The sequence below is a fragment of the Parus major genome, chromosome Z, assembly GCF_001522545.3.
Source record: "Parus major isolate Abel chromosome Z, Parus_major1.1, whole genome shotgun sequence".
NCBI classification, from domain to species: domain Eukaryota; kingdom Metazoa; phylum Chordata; class Aves; order Passeriformes; family Paridae; genus Parus; species Parus major.
In genome coordinates, this window is record NC_031799.1 from 32,302,241 (window position 1) to 32,330,132 (window position 27,892).

General features: G+C 34.5%; 1 protein-coding gene across 1 annotated transcript in view; it reads left to right on the forward strand.

Moving 5' to 3' along the window:
- ADAMTSL1 (ADAMTS like 1) overlaps positions 1-27,892 on the forward strand; it is a 387,761-nt gene that overhangs the window by 74,181 nt on the left and 285,688 nt on the right. Inside the window, exon 2 of the mRNA XM_015614942.3 lies at positions 9,340-9,459. Coding sequence (XP_015470428.1) covers positions 9,340-9,459 — 120 coding nt within the window. The remainder of the gene's footprint in view (positions 1-9,339; positions 9,460-27,892) is intronic.

Here is a 27,892-nt window from a genome sequence, read left to right on the forward strand (position 1 = left end):
AAATTGGAAAAAAAATACTTTAGGGAATATATTTTAATATAATATATATATATATAATATATATATATGTTGCCTTTTTCCTTTCCAAATCTATTAATTGTAACAATAACAATATCCTGTAATAATGCTATGTTTGCTTACTCCTACTGCCTTCCTGTTCCTCTATTTCCTTATTATCTCAGTACAGGGAACATATGACGTAACTAAAGTACAGTGTTTCTGGGTACATAGATTCCTTGTGTTTGAAAGAATTCTAGAAATGTACTGGTCATTTCATAGATGCTTTTTAATTACTTCATTTGAATTATGTTTTCTGACTTTTGGTTTGTTTGGATTCTGAGACCAAAAGAAGAGTAAGCCTCTCAACTACGGTTAGAATTGTTTATCTGTGTTTTCATCCGTAATTTCAATTACCATTGTTTGAGAGTTCATTCCTCCTGCTTTCCTTGCTGCTGTGCGTTACCAGAATGCCAAGGAGATGGATGACGGTGGCATTAGACTAAGGAAGTACTGAGAGCTCTTTGGCAGCTATTATGTATTGTATCTCGATTTGCTACTCTAAGATTTGGAGTCTGTTAGCTCTTACAAATTTTTTCATAGTCATTCATAAAATCAGCTGCCTTTTTCTAGAGTGTAAATAGAAAAGCATGTAACTTCTTATCTCAGAAATTATTTACATGAAATTTAATGTCCTTCATCAAGAAGTGCCTGTGACTGCAATCATCACAGGAGGTACTCCTGTGGAGACACAGAAAATGCCCATAATTGTTTGCTCCTTAGACTTGAAGACTATGAAAAAGATGTAGAAAACTGTCTTGTGGGAGCCAGAAAACACAGTTCTGTTTCTATTCCTGAGACGTGAAACTCTAAAAATAAAGTTCAGCTCAGTGTTTACTTTGCTACTGAAGGTATCAGAGCATGTGATGCATTGTATCAACAGGCTTAAAATTTAATTTTAAACAATTTAAATTTTTGTTAGCAAAAATATTCTTACCCTGTGTCTTAAAGAACACAACTGTCTTCCAGAATCATGATGCTATTGTGTGATTAAATCAGGTGGTGTAAAGCATGATACATTCAAAGATATTTTTGCTCTTTTTGTCATGGTAAACATGTTTCATGTGTTGAAAAAGCACCTCATTTTCCTTTCTTTGAGTATAATGTGGCTGAGTACACTCTATTGGAGATCTGAGAGAGAGAATCTTTCCTTCTCTCCTTACAAGGGCCTGCATTCAGTCTTCTGAATAGGAAGAAATGCCATGCATTTTATACTTTTAGTTGTATCAGATATTCTACTACAAACTGGCACAGAATGTAAATATGCATCTACAAGAATCACAAATTTCATGGAGAGTATTTCTAAACTAAAATACAATTTGAAGAAAAAGATTCCTTAGAATCTATAAATCAAGTCTTTTATAAAAATGACACTCACAGTGTAAAGACATACGAAAAATCTCATGCCATGGAGCTACTTTTTCTCATAATCTTACTACTGGATGACTTAATATTTCACAGACATAAGAAAATCATGGCTTCTACTTCAGTATTTTGCAAGCTGTCACAAAAACTTATGAATCTGGTGATGAAGTACAAACAAAACTAGTCATTATATTGATGGAAACAATGGTAGTTTGGCAACCCAGCCAAGAAAATGCATACTCATCTTGAATAAATGGAGTATGCAGTGCTTTGTTGTGAAAAAGTCACTGAAACCTACTTAATTGAACAACAACTCATAAAGATAGCATTACTACTGTTTTCTGCTACTGTATTAGCTATTTGAAGTAACTAGATTGCTGTAAATACTGTAAGATTTGATCAGCAGAAAATACTATGTGGGTAATAACCATTAGCAATCTGATCACTCCTGAAATTCTAGTTCCTAATAAAGCAGAGGTGGTCAGAGGCATGACTGTATGACAAGACAGTAATAAACTATTGTTTTCATAAGTAATCCTACATGAAGATTTACTTTACTTTCCTTATTTTGAAATAATATGATTGGTTAAAAAAAATAAATATTCAGGATCTTCCACTGCAAGTAGTTGAACTACTTACTAGATGTCAGTAGGATTTGAGACAATGTCCTTGATGTTGACTAAGTGGATTTGTACAGAGGTCCTTATTCTCTAACATAAAAACATTTAACATTGAGTAGAAGAAGCCAAATGAGTATTCAATACCTTTGTTTAAAAGTGATGCTTATCAGTCCTGTGTCACAAAAGACCAAAATTCAGGTTCTGAAGAAAATGTGAAGATTATAATTGTGAAGTTTTATTTTCATAAGGAAAATATTCAATGCTTAGAACTCCCAGGAAGTTTGATGAAGTGATTCTGAAGACCTTGCCACCTTTTTCCATACCAGAAAATTCAAGGAAGCAAGGGGGATCCCATAGATGAAATAAAAAAAACCTTCAGAGCAATGGGATTCAAAGAGGAAGAAAAATAATGACTTCTTTAAATTATTTAGTCTCTGGATTAAATTAAATTATAAATTCCATTATTTTTCTGAATTCATATTTGTCATTTCTTATTTTCCGCTTTGGGAAAGTTGCATTACTATCCTTTTTTCTAGTATGCTCAAAAAGAAGATAAATAAATTGTAATAATTTAAGTACAGCTTAAGTTGTAAACTGTACTTAAATTGTGATAAATTAAGTACAGTTAATTGTGCTATATGTTGCAAAACAATATTAAGTCTTATTTTATGCTTACTTTCATGCCAATAATAATTTGAAATTTTTTACTGCTGATTAAATGGCATTTGGGAATGACTGATCTTGCTAATCTCAGATGATTATTTGTTCATGCAATTTGACATAGTATGTGGTCTATTCTGGCCCTTAGGAAAATACTGCAGATCAGTGACAAGGCGCATTGATAAATTTACATAGTGAGGCTTGTAGAATGATTTCTAAAGCTATTACTTGCTCCATATTCTTGCATGGCACATACTAATTCTGGCCATTTAAAACAGATGCAGCTTTGAAATAATGACAGTTGAGTTAACCATTCTGTACCTGTTCATGGTCAACCAATTTAGGCAATGAAAGAAACAGCAGAAAATTAATTCTTCAGATCTCATATTTTGGTTATGTTTAATTTGGTATCATAGAAATTTCTGTGTTTGTTTTCAAGTATTTTGAATAACAGTATTTATTTGGCTTGTTTTGGAAAGCAAATCTATTTAAACCTTGGACACAATCTTACTCAAATTGCAGTAGAAATTTGTATGTTTTTTTTAAAAATAGCTTTCATGATGATAAGAAGCCATGCCCGTCTAAATATTTCCTATTTATCCATTAAATTAGAAACTAGGTAATATTCTGAAGTATAATTTCAGTTGTTGTCATGAAGCTTTTTAACCTTAATGCATTTTGTGCTAACTACAGCCAGAAAGAAGGTTCTAATCAGCAGGATTTTAAAGGAATTCTATAGCTTTGGAGTTTTTGTTTCTATTGGGTGTCACCTTTTTTTATCCCCACTGTCTGCTTTTTTTTTTTTTTTTTCTTTTTTTTCTTGTTCTTTCTCCACTTTACCTTTTTTTTTTTTTTTGGCTATGGTTGCTTGGCAGCAGGATAATTCCTGTGTTTTTGTGCATTCTGCATTTTTGCATCTCTATTTAGTGGGGCCTTATTGGCTTTCTCTCTTGTTGGTACACTGTGGGTCAAGTGTAGGCGTGTGCATGCTTTACAAATTTATCCTCATCATTGCTAATGTCTGTTGAAGATGTTAGTAGCTAGTGGTTTTTTCTGAGGACACTTCAAGCTGTAATTCTTGTGGGCAAATTACTTTTTGTTTCTTTTGTTCATTTATAATGAGAGACTGAAATAGAGCTTAAATAATACCTTCAATGAAAACATTAACCAGACTCTGCTTTTGTGGTTGTTTAAGAACTGAAAATAATTAGCAAATAAACCCACATTCCCTTCACAGAGCTTTAAAAGAAGTCAGGATATTTCCATTAAGATAATAATTATTAATTCAGTCTCTGTGGAAAGGCAAGGAGGAAAGAAAAAAAGATTAAATATATTTCGAGACTAGCAAAAAGATTTCTGGTGGGAACATTTCCCCTTTGAATAAAAAATTCCCTTGGGAATTATATTGGTATTTTGGCTTGTATTTTACAAGGCACTATGTGCCTTTTGAGAAGCCAAACAAGAACATCTTTCTCTCTTTAAACCTACAAACCCACAAAAATAATAGCCAGCTTCCTAACATACTGGCTATTAATGCAGAAACGATAATTTTATCACTGTTTGAAAAGACTGGAATCAGAAAGCAATATTCTTGATAATCAGATCTCAGAAAAAATTTGTTTTCCATGGAGTTAAAGATTTTTGTATCTTTCTTTCTCTTTTCCTGTCCAGGACATGCAATCCTATTTTGAGTTATCAGAAGAAGATACTGCGGTAGTTAAAAATGTTGGCTTAGAATTGATTTAGTTCATAAATCTAGACAACCATTTCTTCCATTTGAAAGACAGTTAGCAAGCTGAGAATCAAAGCCATGAAATCTAAGAGTTGTAAGGCAAGAGTGAGATATTATCTGTCCATGAATAGAAAAGCTGTGAAACTAACCTCTAAAGGTTACCTTAAAAAAAATAAAAATTTACATGAACAAAGAGAACTTCCCTTTAAACATCACTTATAGGAAAGACAAAGAAATATGCTGACAGCAGTTAGCTTAGGTGTGGGACTGTCTCTTCTACCTTCAGCGGAAGTGCTGAATCTTTGCCAAGGGTAATAAAGAATTGAAAGTGAAGGACTGACCACAGCTCATCTGCTGAGAATCTGACTACTTTCTTCTGCCCTCTCTATTCACTGTGACTGCATGAGAATTGTGTGTACAATCTCCTGAGTTTTATTCTTCCTTCCATAACTCACATATTACATAGTAATAAATATTTTCTGTATAGTGACACCACTCTAGCATACCAGTATCAGAGAGTGACTGTCCAGCATACCTGTAATGGAGAGACTCATATGAAGACTAACTACACTCACATGACGTGACATTTGTCACAGATGCACTGGGAATGTCACAGGACATTAAGCACTGGGAGCTTAATGCCATCACATGTGGATGATTTATCAAGGAGGCCAACGGTTTTCTTTAGCTTTATTACAGTGGCCTAGAAATGAAACATACCATCTTGTCTAACCTCATAAAAATAAAAGAAAAATAAAAACTTTATTGTGTTGTCCTTGTTGTTTTGGCAATAAAACCATTTTCTTGAACTAATACAAAGAAAATTAAATTTTGTGGAAGGGATTTTCCATGGGGAGAACACTCATCTTCACAGCTCTAGGGTCCAATCTATGAGACAGAAATGATGAAAGAGAAAGAAAAAACAGCTAAAGCTGTTGCTACCTCTGTCTAAATATCAGATTTTTACTTTGGATTCTACTTTTTCTCTCACATGGATTCTTCCAGTCTTTGGTTTAAAGCAAGAGTTGACTGCACGATAGCAAAGACCTAAAATTTTTAACCCTTTTATAAATGCGCTGACATAGTCTCTCGGTTCCCCTGAATCTGCATATTTCCCTATGGGGACTTAGAAAATTCATTTGGAAAATTTTGAACATTTCTGAAACATATAATAAGGAAAAATAGCAGTTGGAGAATTATGTGTTTTATTAAATAGGGTAGTATGTCCTTTAGGATATATTAGGATATATATTTCTCTTAAAAAAATAGTGTGCTCATATGAAGAAATTCCCAGAAGGTGATATGAAGAATAGATTTTAAATTGTGCATAGTTTTCTGGGTCTCCATGGAGGAATGAAAAGTGTTCAAAATGATTAACAGTGGCAGAATCTGTCAGTAATGTTTCTGCATATTTTAAATTCTTACATGGACTTTGCTAAAGACGAACTGGTTTCAGAATTTAGATTTGAAGCCAGACTATAATTGTTTCTGAATTTGGGTCCTGATATTGGACTTGTACCCTCTACCTATACCTCTTCTAATTTCATTTTGGAGAATAAAGAAAATGTAAATTTGGATTAACATTGCGGCACAAAAGTGGAGCAGATTAAAGACAATGGTAATAATTTCTTATTTCAGAATTCCCTGTGAGATTTTGTTAAACCATTTCTTAAGGCAACAGTGATAGGAATCAAGTTTGTTTGACAGCTAGCAGCTGCTTATACATACCTTTGAGTCTTCTGGGATGCCTTTCCTTCTTGCATGATTGTCAGGGCTGAAGAATGCAGTAAAGCTCTTGTCACCTATATAAAAGTGTGGCACTCTTTCTCTTGGAAGTTTGGGCAGTAAAGTGGAATGTTGTTAGGTTTTATGTAGAGTAACTCAGAGTTGAAATACATGTACAAATTGTTATGGTGTTTGAAGTGCAGTTTAGCCAAAAAAAAGGCAATGTACAATAACTTGGCTTGTTAAAAGCCTGCATTCCTCATCCCTCACTATAAATGTCACTGCTACCTTTTCTATTTCTTTCCTTTAGTACCTTAAATTTCTGTCATGTTTTCTATTTTAGTTAGTTTCTGTCAAGAAAATCAAGATATTCATAGTGATAGTTGGCAAAGTAATCCTCTTCTCCTTATCAAAACTGTAGGCCCCTTGGTAAAAAATAAAACAAAAGGAATATGAGTTTTAAAACAATTTTATCAGAGGAAGTATTTTTAATAAACAGGTACATCTTTTTGCCTCTAGTTTTGATGTTAGTCATAAATTTCTGTGTGTTTTAGACTTTGAAAATACAAAATACAAAAAGCTTCAACAGAGCAACTGTCACCTTGAAACTACTCATGGAATGTGCCTAAATGGTTAATTGTAAATATTTGAGGCCACATTCAATATTTCTGCTTTGTGAGTGAGGTACTTTGAAACTCCTCATCTGTGCTGAGAAAAGTGATATCAAAGGTACTATGATCATTTGCATCAGATTCCAAGCCTGTCTTGTTAGACTTGGGCCTTGTGAATTTAGAAAAATATTACTATTACACCTTGATAACAATAATTATTAGTAGTTTATTTTATTGCTGCTCACAGCAAAATTAATGGAGCTAGTTCCACAGTGAGACAGTAATAAAGTGCAAAAAAGCTTAGACTGTGATGGCTGGGATACATTCTTTCATCTGCTGTTTTCAGTTGGGTCTTTTATTTTCTTATTGTGTATATGTCAGCCTGCTTCCTCAAAGATTTATGCCATATGGACTCACACCACTGGATCTAATAGAACAATTTTGTATTGTTTAAGAGAGTTATTGTTGTTTTGTATTGATTTGAGATAGAAACCGAAAAGTGATAAAGAACATTGTTGCTTAGGTATTTGCTGGAATTTTATCTCACATCAATTTCATAAAAGGTTCCTTTGCAAATTTAGTTGAACAAATGAATACTAGATATCTTCCTCATGCTGAGAAACTTCAATGATATGCCTTTTTTTTGTGCACCAGTGAAACCTCATTTACAGTGTTATTTGCAAATTCTTGAAAAGTCACATATTGATGCTTATGGCTGCTGCAGGTAAAGGTCAGATTTCTGCCAGACCACAATTTCTTTGTATGATTTGCTCACTCTTTAAGAAAGGCTACTTTGGGGTATTTTTGGAGATAGTTTCTAAGCTTGTCTGATCATAAACTGAATTAAGATAGATGAGAAATATGTTATGATGAAAATGGGTTTCCTGAGAGAATGAAATGGTCATATATGTGTAGCCAAGACTTCAAGGGAAATTTGAAAGATGGAAAACAGTCTTATAGGACATTATTCCAATTTGAATTGAGTGAACTGACATTCATCTTTAATGGATGATCTTTAATAGATGCATCTTTGATGCCCATTATACTTGACCTAGCTTTACAGAAACTCTGATCTCAGTTTCTAGCTGGCAGGGAGGATTGCCTCCTCCAAAAAAGCAATACCATGTCACTTATAGGGAATGGAAGGCAAATCTGGGCTTCATTCTCCCACTGGACACTACAATGTCATATATACTCACAGGCCGTTTGAGGTTCTCAACTAGGGTAAGCAGAGACAGCTTAACTATGGCAACTGGCTATACAGAAGGATGAATATAAGAAGTAGTCATAATAAAAGCAGCAGACCATGGACTTTCTTCTTAGTAAAAGGTAGTAATTGCAGCTCTTGTGAATAAAAATGGTCCATTTCTAAGTACTGTGCTTACCTTAATGAGGAAATAGGATATCCTCTGTTCCTCATTATGTATGTTATAGTATCCTTTATAGTATCCACCTCTGAGATGGGTGACATAAACATATACTTTTTATTTTTCTGGAACGTAAGTCAGAATCTCATATAAATAAATTATTTATGGTAGCTGCGTTTTCATAATTTACACGTGCTTTGGTCACTGTTGTCAAATAATAAAATATTCTTACTTAGTCATTTTGATACAACATACCGTTCTCTCAAACTGAATGGTCCACCAAATAAGCTGTGAAGTGCTGGTAACTGAAAAATCTACTAGATTTCCAGAGATAATAAAGTTCCTATTCCTGGTTGTTAAAAATCTTTATGGGTATTTCACCTGTAGTGGAATTCTTTGGAGTCAGTCTAATGAAACCGTAATATTCTGATATGTTCCAAAACCCTCCCTAATATTTCACTGGTTTCCAAAACTTGAAATTTATATTATACCTAAGGAAGTTCTATGGCTTGAGCAATCAAAGAAAAAATGGATGTGAGAACTTGAAGAATGTGGATTTATTTTCATTATTTATTTATAAAATCTATAAAAATATCTTAATTGTACCTAGGACATTTTGATAGTAATTGGTTAGTCAACTACTGATGAAGCAACCTGTTTTTCAGGTAGCTTATACGTATATATTCCTAAAAACAATAGATGTAAAGTTAGTTTAAATGATTTTCAATGCATGTGCATATTGGCGTTTGCAAGCCAAAGTACTTATAAATAGTTTTTTTCTGTCCCTTCAAAGTTTTAAGCTCTGTCTTCTTATGATAGAGCAGACAAAATGCTGGACAAACATAATCTGTGTCAAAAAGTAAAAATACAATTTAAATATTAACTCATTTCGCAAAAGAGTTTCTAAATGTTAACTGTCTATAAACCATAGATACAAAACGAAACTTCTTCCACAACAGAATTTCATGTAAATGGAAATTATTTATAAATGTACTGATATTTTTTAAATGTATTTCTGTGTTCTCATTAATGGAAATGCTATCTGGTTAGACAAGTGGATGACACAGGACCCTTAACTGGCCTTTTAATCTTCCATTTTCCAATCTTTCCATTCTAATTTTAATCTATTTGTCTGGATGTTAGGGTCATGTCTATGACAGAATTAAAATTTTGCATTTCCTAATATCATGTTTTCCTTCTAGGTTTTTGGAGACCAAAATCAAGGAGCAGTTTTCCTACGTGAATTTACATTGATTCGGAGAGAAAGTCTTCATGATGATTTCCTATCTGATTTGCTGAATAACCACAAAACAGAAGACCCGGTAGGAATCTTCTATTATTCCATAATATTTTATAAGAAAGTTTTGCAGGAATACAGATTTTTGTAATAGAGCTTTCATTCTGCTTCATTAATCTATAAAAAGTAATTAAATTAGATTTTTTTAACATAAAAATGTTACCCTAAAAATATTTTAAATTCCATGTAATAAAGGCTTGTTCGTAGAGAGGGTTCATGGCTATCAATGCATATGAGTTTTCATTATTAAAAGACAAACTTTTTCGAAAGACACACAGATTGGTCTTTTGCTATCTAATGGTAATTTTTCTTACTCAGAATTTTGACAGTCTAAATTGTTACCATTGTTTGCTTTGTATATGCAAAGGGAGATTATTTTTTATTAAATATGAATGAGTAAAGATAAATTTATAGGTTATGTAAAAAAATATATATAACTCTTTGAAAGGAATCATTTCATTGAATGTACCAAGAAATTTAATAAACAGGGAAAACAGTTTCGTGAAAAAGATATTTTCACTCTCTTCTGTTTATGCTTGGCAGTATATTTATTTCAGGTCTGCAGGATTCCATGTTGTCTAGCAACTGATATTTTTGAAGAAAAGAATGTCAAAGTAAATAACTTGGGAGTCATGCTTAATCAGGCTTTAATATGAAAAGAAACAAGCCAGCTGATTTTAAGCTCAGCAAATTTTCCCTATCAAGATGATTAAGGTAGTAGACCATCTGTCTTACAAGGAAAGGCTGAGGGAGCTGAGCCTGTTCAGTCTTAAGAAGAGACAGTGAAGAGGGGACCTCATTAATACATATGAGTATCTGAGGGGAGGGTGTCAGTGGATGGATCCAGGATCCAGGTTTAGCAGAAGCAGTGGCACATTAGCATCTGATATAACCAAGAATTGGTGATGTATTTAGGGATTAAATACTTTATAGGACTAAGTATTTATTTACTCTGTAGGATGATGATTCTAGAAATTTGTGATGGCATAGCCATGCTTAGCCCTTTTTAAATCAAATCTCACCTTTCTTATCTTATCTTATCTTATCTTTATTTGTGCATGAAGATTAATATTATCTAATTATTATTGGTGGGAGTGTGTAGATCTAGGGCTTCAGAAGAACGGGGTGGATTGTCTTTCGATAAGTCTTACTGCTCAGGTCAATGAAACCAGTTATCCAAAGTAGTGAAGGTATTAAACAATCCACTTTATTTTTGTAACCCATCTGCTCTCAGACAAATTCCTCTTTGTGCTTTCTTACTGCTAAAAGAAATTTCAGATCAGTCAAAATCAACACTTTATTCTACCATTTCAGGTCATTTTACAGCAGTTCAGGATTTTATCAAGTGACTGCTTTGCTGCTTGAATTGAATTGCTTGTACTGTAATTGTAATTGTTGCCTGTAATTGTTCCTCTTTAAAAACATGTATTTTCTGTGGTCCAGAGAAGAAAATGGCACTTTATTACAATTATGTCAGTACTGGTACCAATACTTGTGACTTGTGATATGCTATTTTTCTGCGTTGTGCTGATTGTATGCATGTTTATAAGTGTTTCATGTTCACACAAGCAGAAAGTACTCTGAAAAATATTCATAGATTTCACTTCAAGGCAGTGTTCTTTTTTCGTTAATTACTTTCACAATTCCTGTGATATTCCTGTGATCTTCTTTCTGTGCAGTTCTGAGTGCTTGTGAACAGATGCACACTGAAGAGTGCCCAGAAAATACGACTTTGCAATCTATGTTTACATATGACTTTCAGAACTTTACCAACCTTCTTTACCATATTCTACTACTGAAGCACGTAACTTTTTCTCTGCATGACTGATTTGGTAGGCAAAAGGTAGTATGGAAGAACTTGAAATAACTTTTTGGTATTTTGCCTAAAATGTTTTAAATATATGAGACTAATTCATAGTAAGCTAGGTAGTCTATTTCAAAGACAGACGCTAGTTTCAACTAGGGATTTTCTTTAGCACTTACTCCAAATTTCTACTCCATAAATACTAGTGATTTGGTTTTTCAAAAACCTCTGTACCATATATAGGATTTTGTTCCTATTTTATGGATGTAGGTTCATAGGTAGACATTAAGGTCAAAAACACCTACTTTTCTTGAGTGCTTTGAGACCCAAGGATCCATTTTTTTCAGTTTACCTCACATGACACAGCACTAAGTTGAGAGGGGAACTATTGACTTCAAATTCAATCCTAACTCTCAGCATTTTTCTGTATCAAACTAAAGACAACAGGGAAGGCATCTACAAATTAAAGTACTTGATTTTTAAGATATCCAACAAAATGGTACAAGGGACTTAACTGGAATGATACAAAAATTGTTATAGACGCAGATATAGAATATAATTTTCTAGAAAAGAAAGAACAAACTTTATTTTGGGATCAAAAATTCCCTTTATTTCCTGTAATTTCAAGTGAGTTAATGGTGTATCTAATGAGAAAAACAATGTAAAACGGTTTTTCTAAGAAATTAAACACAAACAGCCTCTTTTATAATAGTTCCCCAATAAATTTTCCACTCTGGTTCTTTTTAGAGGTTCTGTGACTTACATTAGGTAGAGTCCTTCTATTTGCATAGTTTCAAAACTGGTGTGCACACAGAGCTACAGTAAATGCTGGACAACTAGTGTCTTAATTATAATTTAAAAAGACTTTAAACTTTGTATTTTCCCTTGATGAAGACATGAACTGACTTGATGCTTTCTGAGAAATTTCAGGCAGGTGATCTATAATTTTAAGATATTTTCTCAAGTATGCATCTTCACTCCTCTAAAAAAGACCATGTTGCCACTATTTTTGTGCATTGCTGAGAGCATCAAAAGTGATGGATTCACTTCTGCTGTTGACAAGTAATACAATTAAGTAATAAACTCCACAGCTGTTTGGGCAAAGATATGTACTTACAGAAGCACCAGATAAGTCTTGAATAGTATGACAGAATGGCCACAGTCAGCCAGCAGATTTATATAGCTTTATATAGCTTTCTGGCTCTATGCATTAAAACCTGTTGGCAATGATACTATAGTAATGCCTTGCAATTCTCAGCAAAAGTTGGAGAGATCAAAAGATCTCTTTTCTAGTAAACAATTACTAAGCTAAAGATGCTTCATGAGGAAATAAAATACCCGCTTGTAAGTCAGTTTTAAGCAATTGTTTGCAAGGTCGTGTTAAAAAGTACAGGTTAGCCAAAATATCTCGGATTGTGATATTCAGTCCAATGAAATGTGGGTTTCCTGTGTAGAGGCTTTACCTTGGTCATTGAAATGACTCCCAGAAATATTTACCTCATCTTTCAATTGTATTTCCAGCCTTGGAGAAAACATAGCCATATTTTCTTGCTTTCCCTTTCAATATAAGCACTAAACCCTAAGCTTATTGGTGTTGCTCCATCATCATTTTTGTCAGGGAGAAAATTACTAGAAGCCAGAGGAGGGTTTATATTTTTATCATTTACTGTCTTGTTCAAAGTCAGTAGCTGAGATTACACTAACAAAATTATTCAAAGGAAGCCATTGAAGTATATTTCACAATTGCTAAATTATGGTGTTTTCCTGCTTCTGGGAAAAAATATTGAAAATAACTTAAGAACCTAGGGAAAATAATTTAAAATATAATGGATTTAGACAAAAAACTTAAGGTTCAGGAAATTCCTAGTTTAAAGAATGTCTCAAGGATTATACTCCTATGTTTTTGGGGAAGTTCCTAGTTATATGTTCGTGCAAGTCAGGGATGATACTTTTGGGTACTCAGGAATTCTGAGGTAGCTCTATGAAAAGTATGTTTTACTGAACAATTGTTTAAAACCTCAGATTAAATCTAAAGTTTTTTGTGCTGAGGTCTGATTTTGAGATAAAGTTATTTACTATAAATTCTCTACATCATTATTAAGTAAGAAGAAAAGCAAGCCCTGTAAAGCATGAAGAAAACTGAGATGTGTAAAACTTTTTTCCCAGTTGATTCTTATATTTAGAATTAATTGCTTGTGCGTTTTAGATGGATGGGTTAATTTTCAGAATATAAATATTCTGCACATTTTATTTATTCTGTTTTTAAGCCATACTTTTTCTTCCTTTGTATTCTGAATTATCTGTAATAGTATATTGTACTCTAAATATATCATATGCAACTGTAGAAGATCTTCAGCCTTTTGATTAAGGAATTTCCAAGCTTCTCAGCTAAAAATCACATATCTCTAAATGGTTATAAAATGATGCTGAAGAACCCAGATTTGTACTCCTCATGGATGGGAAATCACCAGACCACAGGGATTACAGGCACTGTCCCCTGCAGCTGCTGACATGACAGATAAAGAAAAATCCTTGGGTGATAGGAGCTCTCCTCTGACTAGCATTAACTTGTATTTGCTTTTTGTAGGTAAAAGATCTCTGCTGAAAGTTATCACAGTCCCATATATGCTGCTGCTGATCCAATTACTTGAAAATAATTATTTTTTCCTGGAAAAACTATAATATTGACCTAAGTATTTTGGAGTATAAAGCAGAGCTGTCTGGTTTTTTTCTTGCTTCTAGAGACCAGGAATTGTTTAAGATTATTGAAGATTATGTCTTATTTTCTCTGGAAAATAATCACCTCAGATAGATCTAAATTACAAGTGTTTTGGGATGTTTCTCACTTTATACTCTTAATAATGGCTACTTTTTCCTCCAGACAAAATTGCCTTAAGATAAAAATTTTTCTCTCAAGTGTTCACCTGCTTGTGAAAGTGAAAGTATGAGTCATGTTCAGAGACCTGTAGATCATCCGAGACAAAAGTTAGGATGGATCACTAGTATTTGCCACTTATCTAAAGGTCTACAAGTACTCAAACCAAAACATCTGAATACACTCCTGTCCATCTTTCTGAATGCCTCTTGGTAATGATATTTACATCCATTTAAAAATAGGAACATGACCATTGAGTTCTTGGATCCCTAACTGTTCCTATGTTTTTCTTTTAGAAAGCCAATCAATGCATCAGCACTCATTAAAAAAAAAAAAAAATTTATAAAAATTACATTCCAAAGCTTTGAGTCCATGTCCCACAGCTGCCAAAGCCGTCCCATGGCTGAAGTGCTGGTGTTGAGACTGGAGAAAAGGAAGCCATTTTTAGAAAGACAGAGTTATAAACCTTGCCCACATTAGGAAGATGAAAAACTGTCATTTTCAAGCCATTGTTTGCATAATGATATAGAATACTGTTTGGTCTACCACAGTAATTAACAGAGTTAAATTTATGCATATCTGTTCCATATAAGTCTCTTCCACAACTGAAAATTTTCCTATAATCTATCAGAATAAGTGGCTTTTCTGTTTGTCTCACTGAAGTTCTTGAAGCTCTTTTTCATTGTACTGTTTCCACTCTATGCAATCATAATTCAAAAAGCTAGTAGCTTTTTTTTGCACTAGTACAATATGTGGATGCTCTCTATGTGTGGAAATCTCACATCTGTGCATTTTAATAGAAACATATTAAAAGTTAATAGAAAATTAATAGAAACATGTTTATTTTGAAACAGTGCAAATAGTTCAAGAGGAAAATTAGAATTGTTATTACAATCAAAATTTGTATAAGTGTAGCTTTTCAAAGCAAACACCCAATGTCACTGTCATAAAAAGTTGCTTCATCAAAATGAGCAGCTCCTCTTTTTATGTAATTGTCCAAATTTATATGGTAGGTTCTACAGAATTTGTTAATTGAAAACAACAGGTGAAGGTAGATGAAAGAGTAATACAAAAGGTCTCTAGCAAGAAAGAAAAGATACTGACCTAAGATATTCCAAACTTCCTCTTCCGAGAGGAATGAGATCATGAATTTCACCTTGAATTTTCTATAGAGGTAAAACATGAGTGTAAAGAGCCATAATCTTTTAACAGATGACAATGACTCATTTAAATGATTTTTAGGAATCTACTCTTTTTTGTTTTATTTAGACTACATCCTTGACTAAGAGCACCTTTTTCTACTGCTGCACAAAGGTTTTCAATTTTCTGCATTATAAATATAAACTGGTCATGCTAGTAAAAATATGTGATTTAATTGCTTTAGGTATTTGCAGATTTACCATTCCTCATGCTTCCATAATTCTGTGTTAGGGCTGGTATATCTTTAATGTTCTGCTAGTTTTCTTTCTTTGTGAATACATAATATATTTGCCATGTATGGGTATATGTGAACCCCTTTGCCATCTGAGTATTCCGTCTTGAGGCCATGTTTGCAACACAAGTCTCAGCAGTCTGAAGTAATGTAGACTTAGCAAGTGCTCACTAATCAATTTTTTGAAGCAGACTAGAGGAACAATTTACTGATTATTCTTTCAGCTTTATTTTTTCAGCTTTATTTACAAAGTGTCTCATGTTCTATGGCCCGAGATATCTTCAGGATCACAGGCTTTTGAAGAGCGCTTCTCTTGCTTTCAAGATGTACAGAGCTTTCTTAGCTGTCTGAATACAGGCAGAGTTTGTGATAAATGCTGCCTTTTGCAGTTCTAGAGACTGCCTGCTGTCCTCCACTCCTGGTTAATGCCTCTCAGCATCACTATAAATGTAAGGACAGCGCTCATTCACTAGGGCCCAGGCTGCCTCATGAGAATGATGGGTGGACAATCCAGCCTAGGGTGCTGCAGCTGTCTAAGAGAGTTAACACACCAAAGGGATTAGAGAATGTTAGAAATGCTTAAGCTGCTTTCTTTTTTGGGTCCCACTAAACTATGCAAGAGTATTATCTCTAGAAAAAGTATACTAGTGAAAAATCACTGTCTGGTGTCAGAGATTAAAATTTAGTTTTTGGACCTAAAAGTAATTCTGTATGTTTGTGTATTTCCTAGCTCTCATGTGGCCCATGCTTCTGGTCTAGGATGCTGACAAAAGGTTTTGGAAACTCCTGCCTCTGAACTGTGCAGTAAATTACACAGTCAGCAAAATGCAGTGATGATTATAGAGTTTACACCATTGATAGAAGTCTTGGACTCTAACATTTTCATTGCCGGTGCCAGAAATTGTTTCTCTTTCTTTAGGTCTCCTTTCCTTTTCTTTTAATTTATTTGTTTTATTATTTAATTACTTAAGTATTTATTTATTGATGATATAATGTGTGATTCTTATCTCATGGTTGCATAAAGCTTACAGTGATGATATTAAAGAACATATAGTTTTATAAATGGCTTTGTAACAAGCATATCTATAGACAAAGCTGATGTGTTTCCATGTTTATATAAAGAACTCAACAAGTTTGGGTTTGGAGGCCTGAATAAACCCAGGTCAGAATCAAGTGCTTAGCTGCAGAACTGTATTGTCATGTTTATTCTGCTTCTAGTATCTAGATTTAAAAATTTAAATACTTGAATACCTAAGAATGGATGACTATAGAATCAGAATAAATCCTGAGTTGTTTGTCCTCCATTGTAATATCAATAAGTACAACATTGTTTCAATAAAAAATTTCTACATACTGCAAGCAATTTTTATATTATAATGAATGTGTTTAATTTGTTGGCATTTTCGATTAATATTGTATAATTTTCTTACTAGATTCTTATTGAAGCTTACATTCAAGTCAGCTTCATTTTTGCTCTTCTGTTTCCATGTCTTCTCTTCCTTGTAGCTTTCAGATTAGCAGACCTGACTCCACATAGGCTGGCTGTACTCCACTGGAACTGTAACAAGACATTTGTCAGTCTGATCATATCAGATTTTTTGCAGACTTTTGGGGAAGCAAGATTGTTTGTAGAGTCTGAACAGCAGGCTGATAAAAAAAAAAATCTGTTACAGGAAGTTGGACATATAATATCCAAACTTGAAATGATAATCCAGTGTGGTATTTTTTGTGCTACACAGAGGCTGTTTATTAGAGTGTGCTTTCAAAATAAATGAATTAATTTTTTTTTCCTAACCTGGTACAATCTTTTATTCTTAACACATCTTATCCAAATATGTATTTGGATATATAATAATATATATATATATATATAAATATATATTTGGATATATATATATTATAGTCGTTAATTTATCATTCTACAGAGAGATTACTGTTTGAATAGGAAGTTTTTTTTCAGTTCCATTTAGGTTTTCACTCTGTATCATCCTTACTTGACCTCCTTCAATAGCAATGTTTCTTCCCTCTTCTTCTGCTAGATTAATGTGAGCTCTGAATATGAATGTACTGTGATAGGTATTAATTATAATTCCTGATTATGATGAATATAGGAATGGATCTGCACTAGAATAAGAAGATAGTGAGGTTGGAACAAAAAGGAAGGGTGGGGTATTATTCTTCAAAGTGTTAACTTTTTCTCTGTACTACCTACCCCTAATAAAATTATTTTTTTGTGCAGAGATGAGATTTCCCTCTGCTGTCATGTATCACACAAACAGATCTGCTGACCATTCTCTGTGCACTGACTTAAGTTTTCAGATGCTGTATACCTTTACCACTGTGCAGCTTCTGGTTTTGGACCTGGGCCAAGAGTTTTATTGCGAATTCATGGGTAGCGAAAGATGGATTTAATGTGTACTCAGAGTCAATTACTTGCTGAAAATTCTAGATCAAGTTTTCTACATAATGAGATTATTTCCTTCTTTCCCATCCTGTGGAAAAAAATCAGTTGTATTTTTGTATAGCAAGAAAGGTGTGCTATTACTCCTGCATGCATTGCATCAATGCTCTATGATTTCAACTGGAATTGTGAAGAAATAGGTTGCAGATTCCATTATATATATGAGTCTAAACCAATCAAATATATTATTTTTAAATATATAAAGAAATGCACCTAATTGGGATATTGGCTAATATATTCTTTTTTAGAAATCACATGATTGCAGTATTTAAGTGTATTTAACTATATAGTTAAGTGGAATTCACAGAGTTCGTAATATGTGTGCATGATTTTTTTTTCTCCTTTTGGTTTTAATATACAGAGAAGAAAATACAGAAATTATTGATTCTGGAAGCAGTTCTATGACCTTTTTATTGCTTGATTCTGCCCCTTCCCCCTCCCCCCCAAAAAAACAACAAACAAACAAACTATCAAAATATTTACTATTTTATTTCTTTATATTAAGCTGGTGAATTTGTTGGAAACCTGATATCTAAGATAGACCTTTGATGTAATATTGTCAGTAATAGCAAGTGATTTTTCAATAAGTAATTAAAAAGTCACTTGCTTGTCAAGGTTTAAAAATTAATTAGCTTTAATGAAATTGCTTAAAAAGGAGCAAGGAAGGGAAAGAAACTATAAAGGGAAAATGTTGGGCAGATATTTGTTCTGTTCACTTGTTTCAGAAATGGTGGTCCGCTAAACTTAGTACATATCACAGGCTTTTTTGAACTTCAGAAACACAGCTGCATTTTAATTTAAATTGCTACTTTAGCTAAAATTACAAATTTATATAACAGTAAAATATCTTCAGAGACTTAACACACCTATTTTAATTGTGTTAAAAAATGTACTTGCAGCTGTATTTTATCACATCCACATTTCAATATACTGCTGAAAATTCCCACTATTATCTGCAGACACTGCACGGTCATTTCATTTCATTCTGTGTGCTTTGCTTTCCTTATTTGTGTGCTTAAATGTCCATGAGAAACTGAAAAATAATAGCCAAGTTATTATTTTATTATATCCTTTTTATCAGTCTTGGCATAAAGAATGGAAGAAAAATCACTTCAGAATGCCTCTCAGCCTCTCCTCACAGGGCAAAGGCTCCATCCCCACTGCCTTGGTGCCTCCTCTCATCTCCAGTCAGCTTGTGGATGTCTTCTGTGCATGCAGGGTGATATTCACGATGTGATCTGATGTACACAGCAGAGAGAGGCAAATCCCTTCCCAGGCTCTGGGGCTGTCTTGTAGCCATGTGCCCAGACAATGCTGTCCCCTGTGGCTGCCCATGTGCATGGCTGGCCACTAGCTGCCCTCTGGAGCCACCCCAAAGAGCCCCAGCCTGCACCCCAGAGGGTTCTGCCTCTCTGGGAAAGACATTCCTGTTGCCAAATATTTCTCATAGTCTTTTTGGCCAGTTGTCATGCCTTCAAGTATAAAAACTATCCAATAAGAATTGTTTTAAATGTAAACAACAGTGTCCAAGGTAGTCATGTAAACAAAACTTTGCTGTCCACAGAAGGTACAATAGAACAAACTTGAAAGTACAGGCAAGCATGACCAAAGATTAGTGGTCTAGTTATAAAATGCTTAAAATCACAAGATTGCATCAGGAATTTAGTTAGTCTTCCAGGCTGTCATATCTAGGTGTTCACCAGTACCTAGAAACTGAAGGCTGCTGTATATTTGTTCTTCAGGAGAGTTGCAATATAAGCAAAAGGAATCACCAGCAGTGATTCTGTACTAATTTATCTGGAATGGAAAATGACCTCACATATCAGATCAACCATCTCCAATATTTTTTCCCTTATTAAGCAAATAAGAATCAGGAGATTGTCATTAACAATTAAAATTATTGGAAATGTTTTTCTTTCCTTTTGTTGTTTCTGTAGATGTAGTTAAGTAGCTTGTGGATCTTTGATATTATTTTAACTAAACATTATGATAACAAGAAATGTTTTTAACACTGTCTTCAGTGGCTTTGAGGCCTATGGTAAAATACATTGCTTGTTGTCTGGTAGTGGTTACAGAGTACCATCAGGCCAAACATCATTCCATTTAAGATACATGTTTGAGGAAGAGCAGTTTGTCCTTGGCTTTTACCTGATATCTGCAGAAAACAAAAGCTATCTTATTTAGTTGTGAAATTCCATGTAAATGTCTGATTGTGAACCTATTGTTTATAATTATTACATGAGTAATGTTACTAAAATATTGTGATATTAAGATATTATTTTATTACAATAATAAAAAATTGTACATAGAAATTTACTCATCTTTCCCTCTTTATTTTATTTACATTAATATCAGTTAAAACCTACTGAAGAAGGGGGTGTATTTTTTTATTGCTTTCAAATTTTATGAGTAATAGCCTCTATAGCAATCATTTCTTCTTCTTTCCTTCTCGCTCCCCCAGTTCTTAAGTCCTTCCTAAAAAATTCAAAATATTATGTCCATTATTTTTTCCTCTGGATATGCTTGAATTCTCTTTGTCTGCTTATTTCTTCTCTTTCCCTTCTTAAGAAGTCATCTAGTTCTGTGGCATAGAAATAAAGTGAAATCAATGTCAACAAATTCTTGCCATTTTCCATATCTGTTTCTTTTTTCAATTATTTCTGTCTTAAATTTTATATTCTAAATACAAATCCTACAGTTAATTTCTGAAAACTCTGTAGAAGACACATAAAATTAAGGATATTTGAGTATAATCTTCTGTGAGGTATTTACATGCCAAAAGTACCTTCTGTTTTCTTTTGAGCAAACTATCTTCAAATTTATTGCCTGAAGAAAACAAAGAGTAAAAACAGAAATAAATTAATGGAACATACCCACTGTGGCAGAAGACACTGTCATTTTATTCATATTATAAACCTCTATATACTCATCAAAATTCTCCTTACATTGTTTTCACTGCAAGGTTACATTTAAATTGTTTTAAGTGCAAGGTTATTCCAGAGCCTCATTGCTCTGATAGTTAGAAACATTACTATGTTCTTTACTTATGTTATGTTTTGCATTTATCTTGCAGAAGAGATCTGGTAAGATTACCCCACTAGACTTTTTTAAATGTATTTTTAAGCTTCTGGATGTTGTGGAATAGATGCATAACTTTCTGCCTCCTGTCTTGAGTGTAACTTAAACTAGGGACTATCCTAGATCTGATGGATGGTTTGTCTTGTGATGAGGACTAAAATAGTGACCAATTCTATATATCAGTCCAGCACAAAAATTCTTTCTTTACAGTGGAAATGTTTGACTTAATGGAAGGAGCAGAAATCAGAAAGCAGCAAAAAACACAAAAGACTAATTTCAACCTCTAATGTTGTATTACAAGATTTTGTTGATCCAGTTCTGAGTAACTATGGTTGTTTTTACACATTTGTCATTTTTTAGGACAAACAAGTCAATGAAGTAAATGAATGAATGTTTCATGTTGTTCACAATATTTTTTACAACAATTTGTCAGTTTCACACATTTTATTACAATAACTTTTAAAGATATTTTATAAAGAAAAGGATAAATAAAATCTTCACAATTGAAATATCAACACTAGTGCATAATTTCTTAAAAAATAACAATCAGTTCAACCTGAAATGTTCAATATATTTTATCAGCATATACAAAACATGTCATAAGTTCAAAAAATAGTTTCTATTGTCTAAAAGACATTGCTCTACAACTTTATCAATAGTCATATTTCTAATGAGAAGTGCTATACATAAAAAGATGGAAGATATTTAACAGTAAGAATTCAAAGCAAGAGCAAGTTGGAAGGTTGCAGAACTACGCTTGAAAAATATTTGAAGGTAATGTTTAAAATAAATTTTTTTTCAGACTTTCAAAGCTGTAGAATGAAAATTCTATACAGTATAAAGTGTTCTTTAAAAACAATATTTCATATTGTTTTCAAATACATTATTATCTTTGTTGGAGTAGTTTTTTCCTTTATATAAAAAAAATACATTTGTGAGTACAGTTGTTACAAGGACTCCCAGATGATGGATTTACTGTGTGCTGGTTGCTGCTGCATATTCAGAGAGGGATTCAAGTGAAAATCTCACTGCAGGAATATTTTTCCTATTCCTTCACTCTTGAGAAATGCAATGTCATAATTGACTGTGTGAAATGATATATGGTGTGAATTGCCCTCTGAGCTGCAGAGGAGCTGAGTGCTTTAGAGACATATAACCAGATAGTAATGGAGATTAATGAAGATAGATGCAGAAAAAAAAAGACTGCTGTTAACAGAAGTATTTTAAAAATGTGCCATCATACTGAGAAATAAATAGCCTAAATGTTAAAAAAACCCAAAAATAATGGAAAAAACTAAATGATGCTGAGAAGTAGCTGTCTTAATTAATCATCCTTTTAGAACCTTAATGATCAAGAAACTATGGATATCAGGCATGGAGTTTACCTTATCAATCCCATTTCCACAGCTGGAAATTAAATTTTTTAGTACTTTTCTTCAGCATAAAGTCAAATGTTTTACCCAGCTAGTTTTAAATGGCTTAAATAACGGATATCGGAAATTCAGTGATAGTTTTCTGGCTGATTTATGTGGAACTTCAGGTCATTGGCCAGCTTTTGGAATTTCATCATTTATGCTGAAGGAATACCTAGAAAAGGAGCAGTGAATATGCTGTAACTGTGCCTGGTGGTGAGGCTTGTGATTAAGGAGTGAGAACATGCTAATGCATGACCATTCAAGATGGATTTAAGAGCTGGTGGAGGATACTACTACATTTGCAATCTGGATTCATGATCTGAATATATGATAAACCTTTGCTTGAATTAAGGTGCAAATGAGACCATATGGCAAATGTACAGATTTTATCTAACAGTAAATGTGAGGTAGAGAGATAGAAATAGGAAGTGGGGACAAGGAGAAGAAGGGAAAGAGGGATTAAGATATCACCACTATGCGGATTCCTGCAGCAACCCGCTGGTCTTTCTTTACCTTGGTCTTCTCAGAGGTGAGGATGCCTGAATCTTTCTTCTGGAGGTACCAACTTTTATACAGTCCAGGTCTCAGCTAGTCACGGGGCCTAGATGCCATTCCCATAACTTGAGATGGCAAGTATATAAGCACTTGCTTCCTTGCCCACAGTTTGCCACAGTGAAATTAACATCTTAACATCTGTTAGACCTGGAATCAGAGCTCCTTCCTGTTCTGACATCTGTGTCTATCTCAAGTTCATGTTGTGGTGGCTTGTTTTATAGGAAATTCCTTCTTTGATATTGTTTTGAGAGAGTTATCTACATTCTTGTATGCCCTTACAGAAGTTCAGAAGGCAGATCGGATAAATGAATATTGGTGGAACCTGAAACCTGTCTTGGGGAGTACACATACTTGTAAGATTATGCCTTCAGCCTGCAGTATTGTGAATTACTCCCTGAATGTGCTATTGTCAAGAAACTGCAGAATGAGAACTTCACAGGTCCACCTGCTTTTATTGATTAGATTAATTGCAGGATAAGTGAAGAAGAGAGTGGTAGGTATCCTAGATATCCAACTATATTGGGTGGGTCCGGCAAAATTTTGGTAACAGGGGAGCTAAAGGAATGGCCTGTGTAAGAAGATGCCAACCAATTTCCCTGTGCCTCATAGTCAGTGCCAGCTGCCTCCAAGACAGCTCAGCTTTGGCTGCTGTGGCCAAAGCTGAGCTCATTGGTGATAGTGGCAGCACCTCTGTGGTAACAGATTATAAAAGTGGGGAAAATACCCAACTGCAACAGTAATTGCAGCCAGATGAGTGAGAATATGAGAGAACCAGCCCCCACAGACACCAAAGTTTGTGCAGGAGAGGGATAAGCTCCATGCACTGGAGCTGGCATTCCCCTGAAGCCCGTGATGGAGACCACAGGGGGCAGCTGTGCCCCTGCAGCCCACAGAGGTCCACAGTGGAGCAGATACCCACCTGCAAACCATGGAGGACCTCACAGCAGATGGGCCTGAAGGAGCAGGTGAATGCCTGAAGGAGGTTGTGACTCTGCAGGAGCTGTGGCTTCATGGAAAGAGGAGCCCATGCTGAAACAGGTTTTCTGGCAGGACTGGAGACCCATGGAGCACCAACACTGGTTTTCCTAAAAGACAGCACCCTATGGAAAGGACCCACACTGAAGAAGTACATGAAGAACTTCAGCCTGTGGAAGAATTCATGCTGATACATTTCATGAAGGACTGCTTCCCATGGAGGGACCTCATGCTGGAGTAGGGGAAGAGTATGCCACTCCCTCCTGTGGAAGGAGTGGAAGATGTAATGTGATGAACTGACCAAATCCTCATTCTTTATCCCCTGAGTGTCTTGGGAGGATGAGATAGAGAAAATCAGTAGTAAAGTTGAGCCTGGATAGAGGCAAGGGGGAAGAAAGATGTTTTAAAATTTAATTTCTCATTACCCTGCTCGATTTGATTGGTAATAAGTGAAATTAATTTTCCCAAGTCAAATCTCTTTTGTCTGTGATGGCAATTACTGGGTGATTTCTTCCTGTTCCTTACCTAAACCCATGAGGCTTTCATTGTATTTTCTGTTCCCTGTGCAGTTAAGGAAGGGGTGTGATGGAGTGGCTCCAATGGGCACCTGGTGTCCAATCAAGGTCAACCACAATAATATATGACCCTGTATGGAATGACCATACCAAAAATGTTAACAGCAGTTACCTTTATGCTCTCATTCTCCCAGAAAAGGACAAGGGGAGTCTCTCCCATGGCAGCTCCTTACTTTGAAACAGAATTTTCTATTTTCTGAGCTTGAGAGAACAGTGGTTTTGTCAGAGCCAGCTGGCAAGATTACCCCTACCATAAACGTACAGTCCAACTAACTAATCTATGGTATATAATTTAGGGAAAGATTTTCCAGAACAATTATTTGTAGATAACATGAATGGCTTAACTGACTCAAGATCTAGAGGTTCCTTTCATTTTTCAGACCAAAGTAGCTTGTTCCAGAACTTTTGCAATCTGCATTATCTATAATTTTGTAATTCTTGAAAAACATGATTCTGATGTGCACAGAAATTATCTGCTTATCTCTTGTAAAATAATACATGACAAAAAAATGTCATAACATTTGGAATGGGACATGACTTTACCTGCACCAAAGGTGTTTACAGATTTAGACTATTCCCTCTCCCCCACCCCGCTTCATTAAAGATAATCAGATACCTTTTTTTCTGCTACATTTACCTTTGTGGTCTTTATTTGAATGAGTACTGTTGGACAAGCTGATTTATGTTTAACTTGTACAAGGCAGTCAAGAAAAGGTGGTATGAAGTGTCTTAAACATTTAGCTTTTTTGTCTGCACATGCCTGGTAAGTGGGGAGAAGGTAATTAAGAGTACAAACAGTTGGGTCCTACTCCAGAAGTATCATCATGTACCAGGACTGAGCATAGCTGCAAGGTTTCTTCCCAGGTTTTATGTCAAATGGCTCACTGCTGTTTCATCTAGAGTACTAGATTCTCATTGAACCTTTTTCTTCTACCATCTGAGTTCTTTCTCAAGAAATACCTTTTACATTTTCTTTAGTTCACAGCATTGGAAAATAATTTTACAACTTTGGATGACATCTAGAAATAGCATTTTCTTCATAAGCATCTTTATCACCATTCTTCAAATTCTAATTATTTCTCCATAGTTGTTTTGACTATTTTTTTTTCCATTGCACTTCCAAAATGTCAGTTTGATTTAGCTTGATGTAATCAGCTGGAATCTACACAGTAGACAGAGGTAGTTTGAATATTATCCTCATTCCTTAAAGGTACCACACACTAAATTTCTCAATATCAAAACTAGATTGGATTGTAGCATCTGTTGGTGCCATTGGTTTAGATTTTTGGTATATAAGTAAATTTTGATTACTTTTACAGATTTTGCTTAGGAATAAAAACCCACACATTAAACAGATTAAGTAGTCTTACAGCCTCCTTATAAGGGTAAGTTCCAGAGCATAAAGCTGTGAATGTCAGGGAAGGCTTAAGTTGGATATTAGGAAAAGGTTCTTCACCCAGAGGGTGTTAGACAGTGGAATAGGCTCCCCAGGGAAGTGGTCACAGCCTGAATGAGTTCAAGAAATGTTTGGATAATGCTCTCAGGCACATGGTGTGACTCTTGGGGTGTCTTATATAGGGCTAAGAACTAAACTTTGATCATCCTTGTGGGTCTCTTCAAGCTTGGGGTAGGCTGTGATTCTCTAACAAATATTAAGTTTAATTGGTATAAACCATTCAAGGATTTCTGCTTTGCAGCACTTGCAAGATACCTGATTTTTAAATGGCTATCAAGGAGCATTGCAGGAGCTATATCCAAGGTATCTCGTAGAGTGGAATTAAACAATGATAAAAAAAAAAAAAATTGAATTCTGCATCAGACTAAAACAAAATAAAATCTCAGGTTGAGTGTAGAAAGTGTTTCACTCTGCTTTTGTTAGTTTGGGTTTTTTTTGTTTTTTGTTAGAGATAAAATGGTGTTTTTTCCATGAATATTGCAAGATAAATCATTGTTTCTAAAAAGCACTTTCCTTTTTATCAACTGGACTTAGATCTGGGTTCCTGCTTTCATAAGTGCACCTTTGCTCAGATTTTTAATCTTGTTTTCCCATGTCTTCCAGTCACTAAAATTCTGGGAATCTAAAATGTGGATTGCAGCTCATAAGAAACCCTCAGTTCCTACTTTTGTCCTTCAAACCAGTTTCTCTGAATTACCCCATATATATACCTGAGTACCTGGGCTGAGCTCAGCTCTAAGGTACACTAGGTCAAGAAGCTAGATATTTCTTTGAGGACTTTGTATATGCTATGTGAAACAACACAAACGCTTTCCAGTATTTGTTCTCTAAACTGACATAAATTAAAGAATCTCGCATATATTAGTGCAGGAATTAAATGTGTCCTCATTACTCTGGGTAAAACTGTGTTCTCTACATATCAAGTGATTATCAGACAGATAGCAATTTTTAATGTGGTTTGCCTAAAAAACCTTACAAGGGGCATAACAGTGATTAAGCTTGCAGCAAATTTATGAGATTAGGGAGCATTACATACAAGCAGTATCATTAGCCACTTATGTCATTTGTAAATGTCACAGCTGCTGCTAATTCATGAAACATGTTTTCATAACCAAGCTAACTTGGTTATTTTCTGTGTGTGAATTTTCTCTTATGAATTTCAAACCATGTCCCTTTTCTGGGCTTTTAAGAAAAGTGTACTTAGATTCGCAAGAGTGAATTCTGCAGTGAGCCCTCTGTGCCAATGTCCTTCAAGACTAAGTCAGAGCTCCCTGAGGTTCTGGATGGCATTTTTTCTTCTTGCTTTCAATCACAGATACCTACTTCTATGTTTCCTCGTAATGTTCTGTTGCTTTGACTTATTAGATAGTGGTAATAGCAATACTATTATTAGCAAGATTAGTAAAAAGTCTTTTATCTGACTTTAGGCCCCTAACTCTTTGATAATCACATGTGGCATTAGACTTGCTTATGATACAATACTTGGGTACAAGCCACCTTACCTATGTGGCCAAAAAATGCGCCTTTCTCTGTTCTCCATCCCTGCATTATTATTATTGTTTAATGAGAAAGCTTTTTCATTTTTTAAGGAAAGTTCATGGAACAGGATTATTCTGAATTTATAGATACTCTGAAATTTCTCTGAAGAGCTGCTTTCCCCCCTCACTGCCCTCATGAGGGCCCTGGAGGCTCAGGGAAAAGGGAGTTTACTTGCCTGTGCTGCTAGATCCAGATCACTAAATATCCAAACCTGAACAAAAAGAAGGGGAGAAAAGTGCAGAAAGCATTAACATGATACTGATTTCACAGAACTGCCAAATTAATTTTTTAAA